This window comes from Caretta caretta, chromosome 1, assembly GCF_965140235.1.
Source record: "Caretta caretta isolate rCarCar2 chromosome 1, rCarCar1.hap1, whole genome shotgun sequence".
In the NCBI taxonomy this organism is placed as follows: Eukaryota; Metazoa; Chordata; order Testudines; family Cheloniidae; genus Caretta; species Caretta caretta.
Window position 1 is genome coordinate 154,247,062 of NC_134206.1, and position 26,151 is coordinate 154,273,212.

Sequence of the window (26,151 nt, forward strand, 5' to 3'; positions counted from 1 at the left end):
AGAGCTCATCAGCAGAGGTGACCATGATGGAGTCCCAGAATCGCAAAAGAGCTCCAGCATGGACTGAACGGGAGGTACGGGATCTGATCGCTGTTTGGGGAGAGGAATCCGTGCTATCAGAACTCCGTTCCAGTTTTCGAAATGCCAAAACCTTTCTGAAAATCTCCCAGGGCATGAAGGACAGAGGCCATAACAGGGACCCGAAGCAGTGCCGCGTGAAACTGAAGGAGCTGAGGCAAGCCTACCAGAAAACCAGAGAGGCGAACGGCCGCTCTGGGTCAGAGCCCCAAACATGCCGCTTCTATGATGAGCTGCATGCCATTTTAGGGGGTTCAGCCACCACTACCCCAGCCGTGTTGTTTGACTCCTTCAATGGAGATGGAGGCAATACAGAAGTAGGTTTTGGGGACGAAGAAGATGATGAGGAGGAGGTTGTAGATAGCTCACAGCAAGCAAGCGGAGAAACCGGTTTTCCCGACAGCCAGGAACTGTTTCTCACCCTAGACCTGGAGCCAGTACCCCCCGAACCCACCCAAGGCTGCCTCCTGGACTCAGCAGGCGGAGAAGGGACCTCTGGTGAGTGTACCTTTTAAAATGCTATACATGGTTTAAAAGCAAGCATGTGAAAGGATTACTTTGCCCTGGCATTTGCGGTTCTGCCTTTGCAAAAGGTTTCTGGGGAGGGCAGCCTTATTTCGTCCTTCATGGTAGGACACTTTACCACTCCAGGCCAGCAACACGTACTGGGGAATCACTGTAGAACAAAGCATTGCAGTGTATGTTTGCTGGCATTCAACCAAAATCCGTTCACGCGGTGGGAGGAGGCAAAATGCGACCTTGTAACGAAAGCACATGTGCTATGTATGTAATGTTAACTTTCAAGGTTTACCCTGAAAGAGTGTAGCCACTGTTTTATAAAATGTGTCTTTTTAAATACCGCTGTCCCTTTTTTTTTCTCCACCAGCTGCATGTGTTTCAATGATCACAGGATCTTCTCCTTCCCAGAGGCTAGTGAAGCTTAGAAAGAAAAAAAAACGCACTCGCGATGAAATGTTCTCCGAGCTCATGCTGTCCTCCCACACTGACAGAGCACAGACGAATGCGTGGAGGCAAATAATGTCAGAGTGCAGGAAAGCACAAAATGACCGGGAGGAGAGGTGGAGGGCTGAAGAGAGTAAGTGGCGGGCTGAAGAGAGTAAGTGGCGGGCTGAAGACAGGGCTGAAGCTCAAAGGTGGCGGCAGCGTGATGAGAGGAGGCAGGATTCAATGCTGAGGCTGCTGCAGGACCAAACCAGTATGCTCCAGTGTATGGTTGAGCTGCAGCAAAGGCAGCTGGAGCACAGACTGCCACTGCAGCCCCTCTGTAACCAACCGCCCTCCTCCCCAAGTTCCATAGCCTCCACACCCAGACGCCCAAGAACACGGTGGGGAGGCCTCCGGCCAACCAGCCACTCCCCCACAGAGGATTGCCCAAAAAAAAGAAGGCTGTCATTCAATAAATTTTAAAGTTGTAAACTTTTAAAGTGCTGTGCTTAAAGTGCTGTGTGGCATTTTCCTTCCCTCCTCCACCACCCCTCCTGGGATACCTTGGTAGTCATCCCCCTATTTGTGTGATGAATGAATAACGAATGCATGACTGTGAAGCAGCAATGACTTTATTGGCTCTGCAAGCAATGATTAAAGGGAGGAGGGGAGGGTGGTTAGCTTACAGGGAAGTAGAGTGAACCAAGGGGCGGGGGGGTTCATCAAGGAGAAACAAACAGAACTTTTACACCGTAGCCTGGCCAGTCATGAAACTGTTTTTCAAAGCTTCTCTGATGCGTACCGCGCCCTCCTGTGCTCTTCTAACCGCCCTGGTGTCTGGCTGCGCGTAACCAGCAGCCAGGCGATTTGCCTCAACCTCCCACCCCGCCATAAACGTCTCCCCCTTACTCTCACAGATATTGTGGAGCACACAGCAAGCAGTAATAACAGTGGGAATATTGGTTTCGCTGAGGTCTAAGCGAGTCAATAAACTGCGCCAGCGCGCCTTTAAACGTCCAAATGCACATTCTACCACCATTCTGCACTTGCTCAGCCTGTAGTTGAACAGCTCCTGACCACTGTCCAGGCTGCCTGTGTACGGCTTCATGAGCCATGGCATTAAGGGGTAGGCTGGGTCCCCAAGGATACATATAGGCATTTCAACATCCCCAACAGTTATTTTCTGGTCTGGGAATAAAGTCCCTTCCTGCAGCTTTTGAAACAGACCAGAGTTCCTGAAGATGCGAGCATCATGCACCTTTCCCGGCCATCCCACGTTGATGTTGGTGAAACGTCCCTTGTGATCCACCAGAGCTTGCAGCACTATTGAAAAGTACCCCTTGCGGTTTATGTACTCGGCGGCTTGGTGCTCCGGTGCCAAGATAGGGATATGGGTTCCATCTATAGCCCCACCACAGTTAGGGAATCCCATTGCAGCAAAGCCATCCACTATGACCTGCACATTTCCCAGGGTCACTACCCTTGATATCAGCAGATCTTTGATTGCGTGGGCTACTTGCATCACAGCAGCCCCCACAGTAGATTTGCCCACTCCAAATTGATTCCCAACTGACCGGTAGCTGTCTGGCGTTGCAAGCTTCCACAGGGCTATCGCCACTCGCTTCTCAACTGTGAGGGCTGCTCTCATCTTGGTATTCATGCGCTTCAGGACAGGGGAAAGCAAGTCACAAAGTTCCATGAAAGTGCCCTTACGCATGCGAAAGTTTCGTAGCCACTGGGAATCGTCCCAGACCTGCAACACTATGCGGTCCCACCAGTCTGTGCTTGTTTCCCGAGCCCAGAATCGGCGTTCCACAGCATGAACCTGCCCCATTAGCACCATGATGCATGCATTGTCAGGGCCCATGCTTTCAGAGAAATCTGTGTCCATGTCCTGATCACTCACGGGACCGCGCTGACGTCGCCTCCTCGCCCGGTATCGCGTTGCCATGTTCTGGTGCTGCATATACTGCTGAATAATGCGTGTGGTGGTTAATGTGCTCCTAATTGCCAAAGTGAGCTGAGCGGGCTCCATGCTTGCCGTGGTATGGCGTCCGCACAGAAAAAAGGCGCGGAACGATTGTCTGCCGTTGCTCTGACGGAGGGAGGGGCGACTGACGACACGGCTTACAGGGTTGGCTTCAGGGAGCTAAAATCAACAAAGGGGGTGCCTGTACATCAAGGAGTATTTCAGGCAGGACTGCACGGAGGGTTCCAATAAGAAATGGTGCACCTAAGTTATCGTTGTTATTGGAACAAGGAGGTTAGCCTGGCCTCTGATTGATACATGGCTAGATTTACCTCGCTGCACCTTCTCTGTGAGTGACTGCAGTGTGACCTAGAGGAATGAGTCCCCTAGACAGGGGAGGAGGCAAATGAGTACAAAACAAATCTGGTCTATTTCTTGTTTTGACCCACTCCATCTATCTTTTACATCTTTGGCTGGCAGCAGACGGTGCAGAAGGACTGCATGCCATCCACATCTCATGGCTGCTTGGCAGAAGATGGTACAGTACGCCTGCTAGCCATCCCCATCTCTTGCCTGCCTGGCAGAAGATGGTGCAATACGACTGCTAGCAATCCTCATCTCTTGCCTGCCTGGCAGAAGATGGTACAGTACGACTGCTAGCAGTCCGTATCGCCTGCCTGCTCACCATAAGACGGTTCAATAGGACTGACTGCAGGACTAAAGAGAATGACCTGGTCAAGTCACTCCAAATTTAGTCCCTGCGCCCATGTCTGCCCAGGCGCTCCCAGCCGACGCGGCCAGGAGCACCTCGGACACGATGAGGACGACTACCAATCGTATTGCACCGTCTGCTGCCAGAAGGCAAGGGGTTGCTGCTACTGTGCAGCAAAGCCGTACCGCGTCTGCCAGCACCCAGGAGACATAGGGTGACGGTTACCTGAGCGGGCTCCATGCTTGCTGTGGTATGGCGTCTGCACAGGTAACTCAGGAAAAAAGGCGCGAAATGATTGTCTGCCCTTGCTTTCACGGAGGGAGGGAGGGAACGGGGGCCTGACGACACGTACCCAGAACCACCCGCGACAATGTTTTAGCCCCATCAGAGCGCTCCATTGTGACTGCTCTGGACAGCACTCTCAGATGCCCGATTGTTTGCCATTGCTCTGACGCTGGGAGGGGCGCTTACAGGGTTGGCTTCAGGGAGCTAAAATCAACAAAGGGGGTGGCTTTACATCAAGGAGTATTTCAGGCAGGACTTCACAGAGGGTTCCAATAAGAAATGGTGCACCTAAGTTATTGTCCTTATTGGAGCAAGAAGGTTAGCCTGGCCTCTGATTGATACATGGCTAGATTTACCTCGCTGCATCTTGACTGCAGTGTGATCTAGAAGAATGAGTCCCCTAGACAGGGGAGGGGGGGGAAGCAAATGAGTACAAAACAAATCTGGTCTATTTCTTGTTTTGACCCACTCCATCTATCTTTTACATCTTTGGCTGGCAGCAGACGGACTGCATGCCATCCACATCTCATGACTGCTCGGCAGAAGATGGTACAGCACGACTGCTAGCAGTCCGTATCGCCTGCCCGCTCACCATAAGACGGTTCAATAGGACTGACTGCAGGACTAAAGAGAATGACCTGGTCAAGTCACTCCAAATTTAGTCCCTGTGCCCATGTCTGCCCAGGCGCTCCTGATCGACCTCACAGAGGCGACCAGGAGCACCTCAGACATGACGATGACGGCTACCAGTCGTACTGTACCGTCTGCTGCCACAAGGCAAGGGGTTGCTGCTACTGTGTAGCAATGCCGTACCGCGTCTGCCAGCACCCAGGAGACATAGGGTGACGGTTACCTGAGCGGGCTCCATGCTTGCCATGGTATGGCGTCTGCACAGGTAACTCAGGAAAAAAGGCGCGAAATGATTGTCTGCCCTTGCTTTCACGGGGGGAGGGAGGGAACGGGAGGCTGACGATATGTACCCAGAACCACCCGCGACAATGTTTTAGCCCCATCAGGCATTGGGATCTCAACCCAGAATTCCAATGGGCAGCGGAGACTGCGGGAACTGTGGGATAGCTACCCACAGTGCAACGCTCCGGAAGTCGACGCTTGCCTCGGTACTGTGGAAGCGCTCCGCCGAGTTAATGCACTTAATGCACTTAGAGCATTTACTGTGGGGACACACACACTCGAATTTATAAAACCGATTTCTAAAAAACCGACTTCTATAAATTCGACCTTATTCCGTAGTGTAGACATACCCTTACAGTAGTGTGCTGGGATTTTGGGGAGCTTCAGGGCAGCGGGGGAACAGAAGATGGGATTTTGTTTTCACATGGCTTTAAATTGTATTTGTACTATTTGTTACAGTCAGGCTTGGAAGGCTCTAGGGACATAAGGGCATATATTTTATTGAGTTAATATATTATTTGCTTAAAATTATTAGGTGCAGCAATCTTAGGGCTTCAGAGGACATCAATCTATAAGTTAGAACATACCTGAATGGTATAAACAGATCAAAACTGAAGTGCTAAAATAGTGGAATGCATTATGCAGACAATGGGCAACTCCTGTTGCTTCCTCTGCTGATACAAAGGAGAGATTTTTTTTGCAGCAGAACTAGTAACATTCAACTGGGTAAGAATGTGGGAGGAGGGAAATAGGATTTGGGGACACTGTGCAGGTCTGCACGTACGGTGAAATTTTGACCCTAATGAAGTCAGTAGGAGTTGGCATGGACTTCAGATGAGACAAGATTTCACCCATGCAGCGTTGCGAAGCCCAACTACAAAGGAGCTCCTTGTGCAAACTCACGTGGGGAGGGATTTTCAGACAGAGTGTGATAAAGGCAGGCTAGGAAAGGGCTACGGAGTCTACTCCAGCAGAAGGAGAGGAGATAGCCAGCACCCTAACTTACTTGCGATAGGGAAAGGATACGTCCCCCACAATGCTAAAGAACTTATTCTTACATGTTATAATTCATAATATGTAAGTTAAATGAATAATTCCAAGATCACTCACTTGAGCTGTTGAAGCCAAGGGATAATGCGTTTCATGTCATCATTGACTGACTTCTCTACGTCATCCAGTGTCAGCTGGTCTATAAAAATGTAAATATTTAAGTGAGCAAAAAGTCTAACATCTACTTTGTAAATAGTGAAATTTGGACCTCTGAGTAAGAGACAACTTCTTGTATTTCAGTCTAATTTGATACACATACCCACATTTTTATTTTTATATATATATACACACACTTAAAAGTGAGCAATAACTCTTTTGAAATACTACCCCAGCACAAAAAATTAGTTATACTGTTCTGAAAAACTAACCTATTTCCACTTTTCTCATACAATTTGAAACTTAAGTCACCGAACCTGTTAGCCATGCTGTGCTGCACACACACATACAAGAGCAGAATCTTAAAACTTGTTAGGTCACGCCAGTTGTTTACACAGAACTCTAAATATAATGTGCATTAAATCACTCCATCCAATAAAAGCACCATCCAATCATGATGAATCATACAAAACATGCAATTTAAACAAAGCCTAACTATTTAGTATGTATTGTAAAAGGATTAAGTATTCAAAATATCTTAAATTAATTGCAAATCCAGTCACATTAAGGATTTGTAAATTTATATACCTAATTTTAGACCAAGACTGCAACATTCACTCATGTAAGCCTTATTCATCTACATAGTTCCATGGAGTCAGTGGAATCACTCACATGAAGTTTACTCACATAAAGGAAGCAAGATTAGAGCCTTTATGAAGTATTAAGTATGACCTATTTCACCTACTTACCGATTCCATAAAGCATTAGTTGGAACATTCCAGAATGAAGATCTACAAAAATGTGAAGACATTCTGATCGATCACATGGCTCCAAAATTGGAACAACAAGAGTTGGAAGAGTCGTCTCAATGAATGCTAAATAAAAATTAAAATTACTACATTGCACATGACGTTCTGATCCACTTAAACAAACAATGGCCCATCACAGTCAACCAAACCTAGGATCCTAATCCTGCCAATCCTCACTTGTAAGTACTCCTACCAAATTCAGCAGGACTATTTGCACATTACCTCATTTCTCATGCAAATAAGGAGTTGCAAGAAAAAAGGCCCCTATGTTGAAACAAGGTTAATGCTGGAAAAGCAGCCAGAAAAGCAATTTATAGTTAAGGGAGAACAGTCAAATCCCTAACACCTACTAATAACAGGATGCATAAAGAACACTGAAGACCCTATCCAACTGCTATCAGTTTCAATAGGAGTTGGATCAGACATAAGTGCTCAATCCAAAGGCTACTGAAGTCATTGAAAGGACTTTTATTTCTTTTTGAATATAACAAGTTTCAGACTAGAAGACTTCAGCCCCTCCATCCAAAACATAATGCACTACAAACTTTAGCTTCTGTGCTATATGTAAAATTAGATATTATCTGCTGGGAACACGTTAAGTACGTAAACTTTCCAAAGCAGCTATCAATGTATGATGACTTGAAACCATATCTTGCTGCTTGTGAATACATTTTACTTTTTTTAAAACTTATCATTAAGCTAAAAGAAGCCCTGAGAAACAAGGAACTCAGAAGTGAGGGGGACAAAGATGACAAAACCATTTACATACACAATAAAAGAAATAAGATTAAATGTAGAAGTCATAACAAACACACATACAATTGTCATTAACATTGTAGCTCTTAAGGATGGCTTTCAGCTCCTGAAGTTTCTGATGAGATCTCGCATGCACGCTGTCTATTAAGAGTTTTTCTATTGATAAGTGGTCTATCTGTAGAAATAAAATTACAAGAGCAAGTTTAAAATAAAATCTAGGTACTACGAGAGGAACTTGTAATACATTTGAATAACACTTCCTAACTTTACAAGTGAACATTTTAGATTGGTTTACTGTACAATTCTCTGTGAAACTTAATACACCATAAATTTATACCCACAACTAAAGTATGTCTGGCCAACATCAAAATAACCTTAGCTCTGCCCCTAGTGCAGCAACTTAACACTGAAGGATAATTGGGGGAGAGACAACTAGAAGAACTTACAGCTTGTCTGCAGAGAAAAGATTCAAAAGTTATACTGGTATAACTGCCCATGTGGAAACACTTTATTTTGGAGTAAGAGGGGCTTTTTTTGGCTTAGCTTAAACCATTTCCAAAAAGACAGAAGCTAACCTGAAAAATGCCCTCTTTATACCAGAATAAAAGTGTGTCTACTCAGGGTTAGATCAATATAACTATAGTGGTTTAAATTCACACTTTTGCCAATACTATAGCACGTAAGACAAGCTCTCAGAAACAAATCTTACCCATCCATAACAAAGGGTTTCAACTCAGTGACCAATAGCAGTGGAACTCCTTCCTCATAATCACATATTGGATGACTCCAGTTTCTTCTACAACCATACAAAAACCACAACAAATATTGTACAAGCCTGCTTAGACAAACAGCTTACTTCAAGTCATCATTCTCCATTAAGACTCCATAGATTCATCTGTCTTAAGATTTTTGTTTTGTTTAGGCCCTTATTACTATGATGTCAATCTACCCAATGAGATTATTATGCAAACAACAATAAATACAGAGGGAGTGCGTAACTATGCATACAAGGTCTCTAGGCTCAGATCACCAAGTTAGAACAGTGAGATGAAATGAACCAGTGTGTGGTAAGTCATGAACTGAAAATGGCTTCACACATACCTCTATAAACTGCAGTCTTGTTTTAGGAAGGGTGCTCAAACACATGCTTGAGTTCCACTGATGTCAGTGGGACTTACACACATGGTGAAAATTAAGCGTGTGCTTTTCTGACTTGGGGCCTATATAATTACACTGTAAACTCCTTATATCTGTTATGAAGTAAGCCGGAAAGTGGGAGGAAGGTCATGGTACAGTTACTACATCAGTGGCTATCAGTCAACTATTGTCCAAACTTCTTAAAAGACTGCGGGGTGCAGAGTCCTTCATCCTTACAATGAAAGGGTTGACAGGATCAAGCCTTAGGTATGAAGAGAACAAAGAATGGAAGATCAGGAGCTAGTGTTACTTCTAGAGGGGCAGAGTTAAGGTTTGTTTTGTGCTGTAAAGATTTCCCACTGTAAGGATGTTCATGATGGTTTGAGAATCATATAACTAACCTGAGTTAACTATTTCTATTGCTTACTTTTTATGGTAAGCACTGGTATCAGCATGTCACAATCTGACTTAACAAGGAAGTTACAAAAGACTTAATTACTTAAAAATACAGGGCAACAGAGGTTTGTTTTGCCAAACTTAACTAGTACCATGTCAATGGAAGTTACCAAAGTAAATATCGCACCCAAATAGGAATGAGGGTTATAGTTATTTATTTCAGACCACTCTGACTATCCCCACATATTTTGTTAGTTTAAGATCAGGGGCATTAGTAGATTAAAGATTCAATAAAACAGACCAGTGAGATTATCTACAGTTACTGTGCAGAATTAAGTTGTACATTTCTAAAAACTGAATATGTATTAAACTTTTAGGATAATACTTATAAATATAGGCCAAGGTTTTCAAACATGACTAGTAGTTTTGGGTGGCCAACTTGAGACACTCTGAAGAGGCTTATTTTCAAAGGCGAGTATGTGGGAACTCCTGAAAATTAGACCTTTCAAGATGTCTCAAGCTGGCCACACAAAATCACTAGTTACTTTTTAAACTCTTTGCCATCGTTTCCACCACCCCTTTGTGATACAGTAAGTGAGGCATTCAGAAATTTTATAAAAAGAAAAGGAGTACTTGTGGCACCTTAGAGACTAACCAATTTATTTGAGCATGAGCTTTCGTGAGCTACAGCTCACTTCATCGGATGCATACTGTGGAAACTGCAGAAGACATTATATATATAATGCATATAATATACATTATATATACACACAAATCTTGGGAGACAGGCCAGTCCTTGCCTACAGACAGCCCCGCAACCTGAAGCAAATACTCACCAACAACCATATACCACACAACAGAACCACTAACCCAGGAACCTATCCTTGCAACAAAGCCCGTTGCCAACTGTGCCCACATATCTATTCAGGAAACACCATCACAGGGCCTAATCACATCAGCCACACTATCAGAGGCTCGTTCACCTGCACATCCACCAATGTGATATATGCCATCATGTGCCAGCAATGCCCCTCTGCCGTGTACATTGGTCAAACTGGACAATCTCTACGTAAAAGAATAAATGGACACAAATCAGATGTCAAGAATTATAACATTCATAAACCAGTCGGAGAACACTTCAATCTCTCTGGTCACGCAATCACAGACATGAAGGTCGCTATCTTACAACAAAAAAAACTTCAAATCCAGACTCCAGCGAGAAACTGCTGAATTGGAATGCATTTGCAAATTGGATACTATTAATTTAGGCTTAAATAGAGACTGGGAGTGGCTAAGTCATTATGCAAGGTAGCTTATTTCCCCTTGTTTTTTTCTACCCCCCCCCCCCCCGACGTTCTGGTTAAACTTGGATTTGTGCTGGAAATGGCCCACCTTGATTATCATGCACGTTGTAGGGAGAGTGGTCGCTTTGGATGAGCTATTACCAGCAGGAGAGTGAGTTTGTGTGTGTGGTTTTTGGAGGGGGGTGGGGGGGGTGAGAAAACCTGGATTTGTGCTGGAAATGGCCCAACTTGATGATCACTTTAGATAAGCTATTACCAGCAGGAGAGTGGGGTGGGAGGAGTTATTGTTTCATGGTCTCTGTGTATATATAATGTCTTCTGCAGTTTCCACAGTATGCATCCGATGAAGTGAGCTGTAGCTCACGAAAGCGCATGCTCAAATAAATTGGTTAGTCTCTAAGGTGCCACAAGTCCTCCTTTTCTTTTTGCAAGTACAGACTAATACGGCTGTTACTCTGAAACCAGAAATTTTATAGTAATCTTTGAAATATCCTCTAGATCAGCAATTTGTGGAGGTCACAAAAGAAATGGTACCTAACCGAGAACAGAATTTGATGCTGAACTAGAGTCTGAACTCTCTGAATACAATCTGGTAGTGAGACTATGTATTAACTCAATATTGTTAAAAATGCTTGATTTAGAAAACTAAATGCCTGCTGCAGCTGGAGAGCCTTACCTTCATGGCTCTTTCCATTAATTTGGAGTCACAAGCTGGCAGGGGAGGTTCATGGGAAATTTGCAAGGGTTTTGAGACATCACTCTCATCAATTTTAATGGTGACCTTGTGCAGAGATGCAGTTCCTGTTTTTCTCCCAACCACCTGTTGGCTTAAAATTAAAAAAATGCAATATTAAATAATTTTATATTTTAAAACAGTCTAAAGGTTATTCTTGCTGAAGCACTCCGAGCCATGTGGTGATATTACAGCTAGTGTAATCATAGTGAGGAGGAAGACGTTTCTTCAGTAGTCAATATTTGATTACAAAAGCACTGCACAGAAAACATTAAGCCAGTTGCGCTACATTAAAAGTGATTAGAAGAACAGTGATAAAATGAAATATTTAAACTGAGCACATAAATTAGCTTACAAGACTCACTACTTGCAAGATATCAAGTAAGATGTCAGATTAAAGCATATTAGATATATGAATCAAAACAGCATCAACAGTTACGCTAGCTAACATATGGCACCTAAATAAATGTGGTTCAATTTTCTGAGGCACTCAGCACCCACCATCCCCACCTAAGTCAATATGATGTGAAGGTGCTCAGCATTTCTGAAATTCAGACCACATATTTAGGTGATTAAATATGGTAGTTGAGGAGACCTAGCTTTCAAAATTCAGGTTTGAAAATTCTGGCTAAGTTTATTAATTACAAATACACCAACATTTAAGAGTCTTGTTTATGCTGAAAGACATGCAAGAAGTCCTTAAAATTATTTAACTTACTTCCAAACAGAGAGCGAGAGACACTTCCCTGCATGATATCGTTCCACTTGCACAAGGTCACCCCAACGTTCCCGAATCAGCATTAGTGTTTGTGAATGCAAAACTTCTAATTGAAGCGATAAGCAGAAGGAGTCTAATGAATGGAGTTAAGCAAATACAAACACCCTCTGTATGCTATACCAATTCACAGTAAGACAACAGAACATCAGAAATCTTTTCTATGGTCCTTTATACATACTTATTGCTTCCCCAAAACAGATAAATACTTGGGGGTAGTTTATTTTTGTATAGTGTCGAGTATTTTTCAAAGCTGTCTTTATCTAACTTCTTGCACAGCATCTTGTCTTAGAAAAGAGTACCCTAGAAGTTTAACTGCTTCAGATATTTGAAATCAGACTGCCTTTTGGTGATGGGAGAATATTACAAGAAATGCAGTTCATAATGAAGCTGGCAGAAAAACTTACATTCTTGTTATTACACTACAAGCTTATCTTAAGAACATTTTTATTTTTGCATAGAATCACGTTTCATTGAAAAGTATTTCACACTACCCAAATATTAATTTATCCCTTGTGTGAACGAAGTCAGTGTAACGACTCGTGCATAAATTATTTTCCACTTTACTATCCACAGTTTGTAGACTTTTGTTGCACCTATTAGTCAATAAAGATTGTTGGCTACTGCACCTTGAAAGTCAGCATTTTATTCTAGATCATTTGCCACATGCAGCTACCCAAGTGTTGTAGGGGTAAACAGTTTAGTACACAAAGCTACCCATCCTGTTTGCCTCCTGGTGACCTGAACAATCAAGTGAATGACACTATCCAGGTAAGTATTAGACACTGCTTCTTGCAATGAATCTTTCCTGCTGGACCATGAGAATAACCCCAAAGTCCATTTCCTCTATGCTAATGGGCATTATCCTTGAGCTTAACAGCATTTATTTTCTCTTTTGAGCTCTAATCACTAGAGGGTGAGGCTATTACATCATTCTATTAAAAAGCCATCTTTGGAAGGATACGTAGGCAGCTGTACATGTCCTGAAGTGGTTTCTCATCAGCAAAGAGTCGAGACTGAACCAACTGATGAATGAAGCTGATCTGCATACTATGAACCAAAGCTCGACCATCTTCCATGAATTAAAAATAGTTCACATTAGAGATCTAGACATTAAGTCATTTTAGGAAAAGACTACCACACTAAAGAGCTTCCAAAAGGTTAAAAGGTATTTAGCAACTTGGGTTCTACTGAAAAGAAACAGTTTTCTCAGTATATTTGGGGAAATGCCATTGAGACTGTACCCCTAAAGGTAAAAAGTACACAGACCAAGGTGGTGAAAAACTGGACAATATGTATAATTTATCCATATCAAGTTGGTAGAGTGCAAACATAGGCTGTACAATTAGTTTTAATGCTGATTAATAAAACACCATTTTCAGAGTGCTCCCCAGATCAACATTAAGAAAGTAAAAATAAAAGACGTCTGATGTTACCTCCAGTCTCTTTGTCCTCAACCAGAATTTCCAGTTTGAGGAGGCGCCATGGAACGTCAGGGTCATCTCCCATCACTGTCAAGGTAGCTTCAAACTCCCCCTCAACTCGAAATTTCACACGGCCATTAGCTAGGAGAAAGTTCAAGCTAGTTTTTTTATGCTCAGCATGCTAAACAGGCCCTCAAACTTTAAAGTGCAAAAAGACTTCCAATATAAAACAAAATTAATCTTTTATGATCCCTAGTCTGCTACCTGCATTTCTATAAAAATTTAGTCAACTATTAATGTTTGTGAAAGCGGAAATACCAGCCAGCACAGTGTGGGCCCATCCCATGTAAATTTCCTTAAACAGTATTACTTTAGTCAAGACTTGTAACACACCTGTCAGTTCAGTATAGATTATCTCCTGAGCAGCCTGCAGACACTGAATCACATGAAAAAAATATTTAACTGGTAGTTTAACATTTCCAGAAATGAAAGGCTAATGAACTACTTTACCAATCACTAAGAATGCATCTTCAATTATGGAGACTATACCAGAACACCCCTCTACTGTAGATGCAGCCTACACTGATAGAAGAAGTTTTTCCTGTCAGCGCAGGAACACTGCTTCCCTGAATAACATAGCTGTGTCTGCACTGGTCTGAACAACTGTTTTTTCACACCCAGACTGACATGGCTATGCCAATAACAGCATTCATTGTAGACCAAGCCTGAAATTCTAGCCTTATCTTTTTATTCTTTAATGCACACAAGTGTACAAAGTGCCCTGTGCGTGCCCCCAAGTGAGAGTTCAAGCATTTACAAATTTGCAAACACCCAACTTTAGTACAAGTAATGCACCTTGATGAAGGCTACTCATACCAAGTTTGACCTTTTATAGTTCCATCCGCAGGTGTGAGAGATTCTGACACACACACGAGCAAGGCTATTTAGGCCATCTATCTGTCTTAGATATTTATTCCAAGAACACCTTTGTGAGCAGTATTATCTCTACTTTAGATAGGGAACCAAGGCACAGAAGACTGACTTGCCCAAGGTCCAAAGGAAGTCCATCGTGGAACAGGAAATTGAACCCAAGTCTCAGATTAGCACCATAACCACTGGACCATCCTTCCACTCAAGGGCCACTGCAATCATGTGACTAAGTATGCCATATGATTATATAACTTACCATTCTTTTACAAAGGCCACAATGGGTAAAATTTTCAAAAGGAACAGAGTCACTTAAGTACTTTTGAAATTTTTACCAAATACTACACATTTAGACAGAGTAACTGACAAATCCAGAAAATTCAAAGATTAAAAACCCAAGTCAGTTACCCTGCCTAGAGAAAAATGGATCCAATACTGAAGTTTCAATGACTTCATATTTACTATTACATGCACTAATGGACAATTTTAACTGCAAAACCCTAGTTGCTAAAATCAGGTTATTAGTTAACACCAATGGGAAAATGAGACACAGAAAATGAGGGTGGGAAGAAACAGAAAGGAGAGGCCATTTTGTCTACCAAGCAGCAGTAGGGGAGGACACAGAGTAGGAGCAGACCCCTGATCAGTAGAAACTGTGCAGAAATATAAGAAACAATGGCTCATGAAGACCAATGCTACAGTCAGAACAGAAGAGCAACCTTTCCTTCTGTTGTCAAAGTAGGGCTTTTTGGAGATTTGTACGGTGGGTTTAAATAAGACTATATGACTCCCAATTCTTTCAGGCTGTGGGAAGTATGTACACTAATGTCCCATAGGGGCAGGGTTTCAACCTTTTTAGATGCTTAGAAACTTTTTCCCAGTCATGTTTTAGTTAAAAGTCTAAAATCACTATTTTAATTAGCCTCAAACAATTGAGTCTTTAAAAGTAACTTCAGGTCCTTACCAACTGTAAGGTTCGCCAACTGTGGAGGAAGATCTGTAGTCACCAGTCGATGTCGAAGAATCTGGTTTAGCTGATGAAGCGTGGTTTGCTTTTCATTTTTTGTTATTGGGTCAGGAGGAATTATTTTATCCTGTTAAGGTAAGTATCAACATGTCTATATCTCTCAAACTGAAGTAAAACCACTACTAAATAAATTAACTTTCATAAATGATAGAGAAGACTAACACTGGAAGTCTGAAAGTAGAATAGGAGGCAGTATTTATATTTAAGCAGGCAGTTTTAAAACATGCATTCCATAGCCTCTTGAATTTGCCTTCCAGTGAACTGGATTGTGCCCTAGACAAACCACCTCATATTTAGGAAGAAATCACTAAACTCAGCCCACTTTAGACTATTGCAGACCTTGTACATCAAGTTGCCTTAGTATTCTTAAATGATATTGCTACAAAAATTAAGGTTGATAGCCAGATTTTTATATTTAAAAGAAAAATAATCTAAAGTTCTATGGTCTTACATGACTTCAGAAAAGCTTGCTTAACCAGAATGCAAGCTAAACAAGGAAATTACAAAGCAGCATTAAAGATAGCTGAAGGTGTTTCCATGGATCTCTAGACACAAAAAAGGCAGCTGTTTAATCCTGGAGGGATACTATAATAGCATGTATTAAGAGGATCATCGCTACAACCAGAGACAGTGTGAGCAGCAGATTTTAATCTCATTTTAGGTTAGTTGAATATTTTTCTGGGGTTTTGGTTTAGTGTGTGCAAACACCAATAAATGACTGACAAAAAAGGAAAAAGGTTTGTTACTTTGTTGGGTCCTAGAGCAGAAGTAGTCTAGCAAGATAGAATCCTTGATAGGGAAAAGTTAGCCTGTTAATAAGAAATATTCTAAATATAAACAAGTTAGAATTTTGCACATTTTATAATTGGTTCTGTATTAGCATGCACTTTAAAGAGAAATATGTACTTTATCTGCAGTAATTACAGGAGGAGAAAGATGTTTCACACCGTTAGTTTCACTAGTTTGTGTCTGTTACCTGATAAGATATTTTAGGAGGGATCTTTTTCAGCTATACTGTAAAGACATTTACCCTTATACATGTTGGGAGACGTGGATATGACCCAGTTGTCAACACATCAATAGCATATGGGATAGCAAAACTGGGCAGGCGAGCATGAACCAAAGCATCTCTAGCTAGTGATGCCAGACGATCAGCAGTGTCCACAAAAAGGATAGCTTGTTGATCTAGAAAACTTGATATCATCTATAAAAGAGAAAAAAAAATACTGACTGCTGAAGTCAATCCCTTGCCCAAAGTATCTCTAAATAGTATTTCCCCCTTTTCTCTCCCTCCACCCCCCGCAATTCAAAAAAGCCTATATTTGGGGTGAGGGGAAAGGAATATTTTGGTAGTTTTTTAAATAAATACTTAATCAAGGACATTTATACATTTTATTTCTCCCATTACCAAATCTTTTATAGATAAAAATACCAGATTCCCACTCTTTAATCAAAGGTAAGTACCTCATTTCACTTCTACTACAGGGTGGTTCAAGTCTGAATTTAAGAAACTCCTAGGGAAGGAAGACAAGTTCAGGGAGCTTAGTTGGAACAGTCCTAGCTCCTGCCTTTGCCCTACAATTTAAAGTGCTCTGAGAACAGAGCTTCCATTAGTGGGTTGCAGCTCTCTTTACTTCTCTTCACAGAGCATGTGGAAAATGTGAATGGGACCTTGGAGTTTTTTATTTATTTTTTAAGTAATTCACAAATGCTTCATCTGTGGGATATCCATCACCAGAATTAGGAGAAGAAGAGTATTTTGGAGACAGTGTTGCTGTACCTGTGTCAATCCCAGTATGTTTTAGAGACAAGGTGGGTGAGGTAAAATCTTTTATTGAACCAACTTCCATTGGTGAGAGAGACAAACTTTTATGCTTACACAGATCTCATCTTCAGGTCTGGGAAATGTACTCATTGGTCCAATAAAAGATCTCTCATCCACCTTGTGTGTCTAGTATTTTGGATGGAATGTTAAGGAGAATCATTTGGTTTCAGCTTGTACTCCACAGCAGAGGTTTCCACTCCTACATACTATGGTACGTTTGTGGCAGTCAATTTGCAGACTGTTACTGGATTACCGCCATACTTATTTATATTCTGCCAATAAACTGACTTTTTGCAACATGCTGGACTTTGAACTCATTTAACCAACAGCAGGACTTTACTATCTCACAGTGCCTACATAATGCAACCAAGTGTAACAATAAGAACTAGTGCTGAGATCAATGCCCCTGCCCTTCACCCCCACCCCATCTCCTAACCTCCAAATGTTCTCACTCCTGATAAAATAATATTGAAGATAATATGCAGTCATGCCTTTTGCTTTCCCTATTCATGAGTTTTTGGGGTTTACTGCAACAGTGTAACTGTCTCTTAAAGAGAGAAGCGACATTACTACTATACAAATTATAACTTACAATTATTGAACAGAACGAGGAGAGCAATGTACATTTCACGTACATTATCATATGGAATCTGGCTTTTTTAATGTGAGCATTTTATAATCTATTCAGAAGGTACTAAAAAGCCCACCGACAAGTTTTAGGTCATTTTATACCAAGTTAAGTTGCTAACTTACCGCACATTTTTCCACTTTCCCAGCATTGTTAGCCCATTTTACTAAGGCTAATAATCGAACAAACAGTTGACGTGTGCGGCTTGCAAACTGCACAATTTCTATTTTTCTGTAAAATAAAAAAAATCAAGAGTTAAGTCAGTACTGAAACATCTCACAAAGCTGCAGTTCAGTTGCAGTGCAGTTTGCTAAAGACAATTACACAGAAAATGTCATGCATCACATAAAGTTTATACTTTGCATAATGTAGCATCAATTTCAATTGTACAATTTTTTTCCCCACAACATGGTTTAATTTTTTTATACATCAGGGCGTGGTGCTGAGGAGTCAAAATTCAGGATGCCTTCCTGTGACTTTTGTTTTTTTCCTCTTTACTTGCAGAAATGCTACATGTCCAGTCCTTCCCCGCTCCTCCCTCCCCACATTTTTAACAATTACTCTATTAGATACTGGCCACAGCCTATATCCATAGCCCCATCTGTACTCTTCACCACAGCAGAAGCCTGTCTATAGCAGATAAGAAAGGCAGAGAGTAATGCTTGGATCTCAATTCACGCTTTCATTCCAGTCTGTAAGACACCATCTATGGTATGGGAAGCTTCTGATTTCACATAATTTGGTCAGAACCTATTGACTTCCAAGGAGTTACTTTGAACTTACACATTTTTTTGCTGTAAATGCTGCTGCAAGGTTTAAGCTACATTAAGCAATTCACAAAAAAAAAAAAAAAAAAAAAATGTGTAGTCAATAAAGATACATAAATTTAAGGCCAGAAGGCACCATTATGATAACCTAGTCTGGCCTCCTGCAAGACACAGGACACAGAACCTCATCCAGTAATTTCTGCATCAAGCAAAAAAAAATTGTTGGTACTAAAGCATGTTTTAGAAATATATCCTGTCTTGTAAGACTTCAAGTGATGGAGAAATCACCACATCCATAGGCAAGATGTTCTAACAGTTACATTTAAAAATTTGGATCTTGTTTTTAATCTGAAATTTTCTAGCTTCAGTTTCCAACCACGGGTTCTCATTGCATCTTCCTGGTAGATTAAAGAGCCTTCTATTATAAGAAATCTCTGGCTCATGTAGGTATTTCTAGTCACGATCTAGTCATCTCATAATCTATTTCGCTTATGCTAGGGAAGGTGGAGCCCCTTAAATCACATTATAGTGTTATTTTCCAGACTGCAAATCCATTCTGTAGCTCTTTTCTGAACCTTCTCCAATTTTTCAACATCCTTTTTGAAGTGTTAGCACCAGAACAGGACACAGTATTCGAATAAAGGTCTCACTAATGTCCTATACAGAGGTAATACCACCCTCCTGCTACTATTACTACTAGTAGTAGTATATAGTCCTCAGTTTATCATGGACCCCGCTAGCTAGAGCATTGAACAGTGAGCTCAGATTCAACTGGTTATCCATCACTATCCTTAAAAGCCTTTTATAGAGCCACTGCATTCCAAGATATAGTCCCCCATCAGGTAAATGTGACCTACAGTCTTTGTTCTTAGATGTATGAGCTTGCATATGGCTTTATTAAGAGACATATTGTTTAATAAAGATGGCGCTTCAAAAAGCTAGTGTAAAGCCTGGATAAAACATGTAAGTATAAAAGAAGAGCATAACAGATTTTCTGATAACTACGTAAGAGAGATCACTAAAAAGCCTGCTCCTCTGTATTAATGGATATTTAGCAAGTATAAAAAAAAATTGTCCAGAAGGTAGATTAGGAGTGAAGTAGGAGTAAATAACTCTTGCCATTAGGAGGCAAAGTCAGTCAATGTTTCAGAGCTATTACTGTAACTTAATATTTATTTTTAATTACTAAAACCTTACGTTAAAACAAGTTCAAAAGTTTTGCTTTTTAATTAAAAAAGTAGATTCTTTTAATCCTCCTGTGTAGAAAGGGCCCTTAATGCAAATTAAAATGACATCTACTGTTGTTGAGACATAACACCTCATTCACTGACTATAAACACAGAGATTATTTTGGAAAACTGAAAGTTTATATAGCTATTCAAAGTATCTGAACAAGAGTTTTCTTTTAATACTTCCCAGCAGGAACTCTTTGCTGATGTAAAGCAGGAATGAGAATTCAATTTCTATTTGTATCCACTGGAAAGCAGGACCCTTAAGAGTTGACGTACTGCAAGTTCAATTTAAAAATATGTATCATATAAGTCATTGATCCACTTAGATCAAAAATATACACTACTTTATATGTCACTAGAGAGCAAGGAAGGAAACAGGAATTATGAACAGTGAGAATGCACAAGTTACCTGTTATCAAAACCCAAACCCATAGTTTTCCCACTGCATTACAAATAAGTTCTCAGTACCACTGTAATATATCAAGGTAGTTTCCTGTCCAACTGCTATTTTGTATTATTGCATGTAATACTAAAAGTAATTTACTCTTATCTATGTGGAGCAGTTAGAATCTAGTATTAGTGGTGTCCATTGCATATAATAAAATTACATATCTTTCAAAAAGATCGTAAAATATCAGGATCCATAATTTCCTACAAGCTTTGCTTATCAAGGGGTCCTCAAGAAGAAAACCCTAGAAAGGGACTTAAGCTCTAATTAAAATCCATGTTAAGTTTAAGCCTGCCAAGTATCACGCCTTCATCACTGATGGGTGTATACTGCCGGTCATCAAGACAGCATCCTGCAAGCAACCACTATTCCTTTAAGAGGTGGTTCAGGAGTCTGATACTATTAAATTTCTCTGTATCATTACTGCTGCTATGGCAGCTCTCTTATGCAGGAGCAAATGAGTAAGTTGATTAATTAAGCAACATCCCTTACAGCAATTGTAGGCAACCTTAGAGAGCTAGAGAACCACTTCACCAAATGGCATCAGACAACAACAAAAATACATCCTAATATCACACTGCAGCTTACCACATACTGATCCAAATATCACAATTCTATTTCAGACACGACAGATTGTTAAATGGTTACAGAGACGCACAAGCATTGTAGGAGAAAGGAAGGACCTCTCCCCCACCTGGTGAAAGACACCCAAGCTGATTCAGTCTATTGACCAACTTGACTGTGTGAGCCTCACAAAGCAAGTTCCAATTAAACTCACAAATGACACAACAGCCACGTATGCCACTCCACCCCCCACTGAACATCCCCAGGGGCTAAAGATACAGGTTGAATGCCACTGCCTGTAGCAAATGGAGTAACAATTGTAAGAAACATGGAACATTAAAAATGAAAAGAGGAGAGAATATTGGGCACGCAGCATGTCTTCAAGAGAAGAGGAGAAAAGAAGTCTCAAGAAAACATCCCAATTTTTGACTCCCCTAAAATCAGGATCTGGTTGTGGAAAAGATTAAACCAGGGGTGAGCAAACTACAGCCCATGGGCCGCTTCCAGCACATCAGACTTTTTATCCAGCCCTCAAGCTCCCACCAGGGAGCGAGGTCAGGGCCTTGCCCGGCTCTACCCAGCACTCCCCCTGCCCCTGACTCACAATTCCCTTGATGAGCACTATCTTCCAGCACGCAGAACCACACCGCACAGGCACGACTTCACCATGCTGTTTCTGGGATTGGAAACCACCCCCCCCCCACAACAACCCCCCCTCACCATGCGGCAGCGCACCCAATCCCCTCCTCAACTCTTATGGCCCCACCCTCGAGAGCCTCGAAAATGCCCAGGGGCCGCACTCGTCTCAGCTAGGCTGCCTCCACCTGTGGTGCTTGGTGTCACTCACTGCAGGGCCCCTAGGAGTCCCCGGTACCACCCCAAAGAGCCCCCCCCATCGGTCCCTCCCTCTCTCCGCCTCGGTAACATCCCTTATAGAGCCCCCCCCCCCCCATGCTACACCTCATAGAGCATCCCTCCCCCACCAGGCATTCTTGGCCCACCATACCATTTCCATATGCGGACTTCAGGCGAAAAAGTTTGCCTACCCCTGGATTAAATCCTGTTAAAAATAATTTTGTACAATTGAAATCTATGCCGTATTATGCAAAGTACATGCTTGACTTGAGAGAGAGCATTTTCCATATAATTGTCATTAGAATTATTGTGATTGAATGATCTCCGCATATCTTCAAAATAAACTAGATCAATAAGAAAGAGTTAGCACAGATAGCAAAGAAGCCAACATTACATATTCTGGCAGGTTCTATAGAAGCTACTCAAATCTCCAAAATAAGCACATTAAGTACAGTACTTTGACCTCAGTAAAAAGAGGGATATATTTCTGAAGAAAACAGGTTCCCAAGTCATAAAACAAAGCTTCCTCAAATGTTGTCTAAGGAAAAGGTGGATCTCCTATTATATAGGAGGGGCAAACAAGAGGCTTCTTTATTCTATGTATATTTTTCAGCTACTAGTCCTGCATTGGTAGAATTTCCTTCTCGACACATCTGTATTTGTTTAGGTTCTTATTCTCTTTCCCACTAGATTCAATATCAGGTCAGGCACTCCCATCCTCTAAGTTTTAATGTCTTATCTCTTCCCACACAGAAGGGTAATGCCCTCAGCTAAACTGCACTTCTTGCTGGGGAAAGAACTGTTCAGAGGCACATTAGCAACAGAATCCAACAATCCTAGGTAGTTTCAAATTAACGTTGCTATTGCATCATGAAAAATGCTACTTCTATACAGTAACACAAGGACAATCCAATAAAGAAATAAAGAAATCATCTTTTATTCAGACAAGTTTTGAATTAAGAAAAAATATTTTATTTCAATGATCCCACACTCACCTTAATGTTAAATTTAAGCATGCATTAATAGCCCACTCTTGTTGTGACTCACCTTTCCATGTCAGTCTTTCTTGGTAGCCTAATAAAAACATAAAAGCATTATTTAATGTTATATTACATTTCAAACATTTAGATATTTAGCTATACATTCATTTGCATCCAGTGAGGAGATCTTATCATTATGAAATGATTAAATGTAAGAGTTAGCACTACTCCAACATGAATACACCACACACTTTGGAAAGGTTGTTTCAAGATGTTGTGTAGTACTTCTCCATATTCATGCAACTAAATTTGTCAAGTTTTACTGTTCAACAAAAGTGCTAGTTTGATAGCCCTAGAAATAAGAGTTGTCTATACATACAACAGGTGCACAATAGACAGCATCAGCATGAGATCCACCACTATGATCTACCAGCCTGCCTAAAACTGGAATTAGAAGAATCAACTTGAGATGAAAGACTTTTGCCTCTCTGCTGAGCTAGCCAATATGGATATCAATAAGTACTTATAAGGCCCCTAATCACTGTAGCTCATTGTCCTGTCTTCTGGAGGGTTATCAAAGACCAACTAACTCATTTAATGTAGGTCACTTAATAGACAAGAATAACTTTTGGCCCAAATGATACGAGATGGATTGGGAAGAGCTGCCTGTAAATATTCGCAAAGCTATCTCATTATCCACCTCCAAATTCCTCCTCAAAACTCTTCTTTGTCATGATGCCTAGAAAAAGCTTTGCAATGGTTAGGCCACTACTGTGCACAGACCACTACCTATCATGCTGACTAATGTTGTCTCTGTTGAACTCCTCCCATCTATTTATAATAGCCTGTTGTGTCTTGTCATGCTTAGATTGTAAGCTTCTCGGGCAGAAAGCGTTTTTTGTTCTGTACTTGGAAGCTACATTTTTGGTCACAGATCTGGACATGTCAGTACTTTGTGCGGGACAGTGAATTCTACGCAAAGGAGATCTTCATGCAAAAATAAGCATATTTTATAGCGCTAAGGAGCCCCTCTACCAGCCAAATGCACAGAACATGTGGCATGCATTGAAAATCCATGACATTCACATTTGGTTGAGATCCTGGACAGCCTATAATTCAATAGTAGATCAACTGTCCAACATATTCTTCAAGCACTGTTAACCCTGACTTTTATTTTGTATTAATTACATGAAGTTGCAATGTTTGGTGTCATACCATAGTACACAGTGTGCCTCATGCAAATATTTTGATAATACATAGAGCTAACTGAATGTGAAAATGCAAGAAGTCAGTAGCACTTACATTCAGTGCATTTTACTGTGACAACCCTAAAACTCAAATTAACACACGCTAGACACTGAACCAAGATTGTTTATTTTCTTTACAGATTACCTGTGGATAGGATTTATAAAACGTCAGTGCACCACAAATGTGCCTCTCCAAAACCAGCAGAAATTCTAAAGTGGGCATGTCATGAGAGTAAGCAAGTCCATGGATATACAGTTTGCATCATCAGATTCAGTAGTTCTTGTTCTGCACAGAACTACGGGTACTTTCTCATTGGCCCAATAAGTTACTCCTTTCTGTATACCCACCTACACCACCCTGTAACGTTAATCAGAATAACTCAACAGATGAGAGATAGTTTAGACACTAAATTAAACAAAGTCTTTAGATTTAAATTCACTCCTTGTTTGCGTTTTCACATCAAGCATTGCAGCAACCAACAGTAGGAGGAAACAAGACAAAGATGGACGAGCTTGTTCTCATTGTCCAAGCTATTTTTTTTATTTTAAAGCACTTAAGTGTGAGACTTTAAGAATCTCTCAGTTTAACATATTACTAATGCAGATAATTTTAAAACTTTCAAGTTCCAATACCATTAGAATTAATTTAGAGGCAAATTTAAATGCTTTCCGTCCAAGCTTTTTCTCTGCTCTCCACCTTTTAGCCCATTTGACGGACTCCCCACAAGCACTTAGCAGGGGATGGGATGAACCTGGAGCAGGTACAAAGCCGCGCAAAGTCTAACTCCCCCGGGGTGCAGGCTTCGGGCAGGGGCAGCTCAGGGCACCCAGCACCCTCCCCAGGGACAGGGCTCAGGGGCAGGGAGCGGGGCGCCGAGCGCGGCACTCACAGGTCCGCCAGCACCGTCAGCTCCGCGTAGGTCCGGTGCAGCAGGAAGTCGATGAGGGTGCTGAGCCGGTAGCCGGGGCTGGCCGCCGCCGCGGCGGTGCCCGGAGCCGGGGGGGCCGGGGCCGAGGCGGGGCCGCCGCCGGCCGGGACCAGCTGGTTACTCTCCAGCTGTACCGGCGCCATGGGGGCGGCAGCGCGCCAGCCCGGGCAGGAAGCGCGCGCGCGCGCGGGGCCCCGGCTCCCCCCGGGACCCGACCAGCCGCAGGGACCCCGCGGCGGCTCCCCACGACCCGGCGCGAGCGGCCGAGCTCCAGCAGCAGGAGACTGGGAGAGAAGGCGGCGCCAGGAGCCTCCGCGGAGCTCAGAGCCCGCTCGGCGCAGGGGCCGCCGCCATGATGGGGGATGCCGAACCGGAAGAGAACCGCTGCGGCGGACCGGAACGAAAACCCTTCCGGTGAGCCCAGTCCGCAACCCCACCGGCTGAGCGGCGGCTCCCTCGAGGCAGCGCGCGGGGCGGGGCTAACGCGCAACGGTCCAAGCACGCGGGAGCGAGCGAGCGGGCGGGGGGAGATGGTCGGGTGCGGACAGAGACTAGGGCAGGCGCGAGCCCGGGTGGGGACGGGTCTCGAGAGCGAGCCGGAGGGGCGGGGCTGCTCGAGTGAGAAGGGGCGGGGCAAGCAGCAGGGGGCGGGGCGGCGGAGCGCAGCCCGGGAATGGGCCTGGCGCTGGGGCAGCGCGCGGGAGGGAGCCCGGCCCGGAGCTTGGGGGCAAGTGGCCGCGAGGCGGCGGGAAGCAGTCGCTGCTCTAGTCGGTGGCCGGGCTGTCCCCGGCGGGCGGGCGGGCGGGCGGGGGGCTCGGATCAGGGGCATCACGTGGAACGGCGCCTTCAGTGGCCGGGCCCGCGCACTTTGTGCGGCCTGGCTTTTGCGAAGTGCACAGTCCGGTTGGGAGCGTCCGTTTTTGGGTGCCCAACATGAGACACGATAAAGGGGTCTGGTTTTCGGACAGCGCCGAGCCGCCACCTGCTGCAAATCAGACTCCGGAGAGGTGTCGCAAGTTGGACACCCTCATGTCGGGTTTTGTTTTTTTAAATATTAATAATGTGGAGAAGGTGGAATGTTGCGCAGGATGTTGCCTTGTTCTTGCATCTTACACTTTAAACAGAGTCGGACCTAGTCATGCCTTATTTGCAATTAATTATAGCCAGTGGTGAGCTGGAGCCAGTTCGCGGGAACCGGTTATTAAATTTTGAAGCAGTTTTAGAACCGGTTGTTAACCTGCTTCCCTGCAGGGGGTGCTGAGGCTTTGATGGGCTCTGGCTGGGAAGTGATGTAATTCCTCCTCCGGCCTCCAGGGGCGCTGCGCTGCGGGAGCCATGTGG

At 42.8% G+C, this 26,151-nt stretch overlaps 1 protein-coding gene across 2 annotated transcripts in view; it reads right to left on the reverse strand.

Annotated features, from left to right (window-relative positions):
- Positions 1 to 25,192, reverse strand: part of MED14 (mediator complex subunit 14) — a 58,593-nt gene extending 33,401 nt beyond the window's left edge. For both annotated transcript variants that reach the window (XM_048864504.2, XM_048864493.2), the window contains exons 1-12: positions 24,772 to 25,192; positions 22,702 to 22,728; positions 17,914 to 18,019; positions 16,366 to 16,539; positions 15,273 to 15,402; positions 13,394 to 13,522; positions 12,922 to 13,029; positions 11,901 to 12,033; positions 11,126 to 11,276; positions 7,676 to 7,787; positions 6,797 to 6,922; positions 6,012 to 6,090 (exon numbers count right to left, since the gene is read on the reverse strand). In XM_048864504.2, coding sequence (XP_048720461.2) covers positions 6,012 to 6,090; positions 6,797 to 6,922; positions 7,676 to 7,787; positions 11,126 to 11,276; positions 11,901 to 12,033; positions 12,922 to 13,029; positions 13,394 to 13,522; positions 15,273 to 15,402; positions 16,366 to 16,539; positions 17,914 to 18,019; positions 22,702 to 22,728; positions 24,772 to 24,953 — 1,457 coding nt within the window. In that variant the 5' untranslated portion in view covers positions 24,954 to 25,192. The remainder of the gene's footprint in view (positions 1 to 6,011; positions 6,091 to 6,796; positions 6,923 to 7,675; positions 7,788 to 11,125; positions 11,277 to 11,900; positions 12,034 to 12,921; positions 13,030 to 13,393; positions 13,523 to 15,272; positions 15,403 to 16,365; positions 16,540 to 17,913; positions 18,020 to 22,701; positions 22,729 to 24,771) is intronic.
- Positions 25,193 to 26,151: the final 959 nt, after the last annotated feature.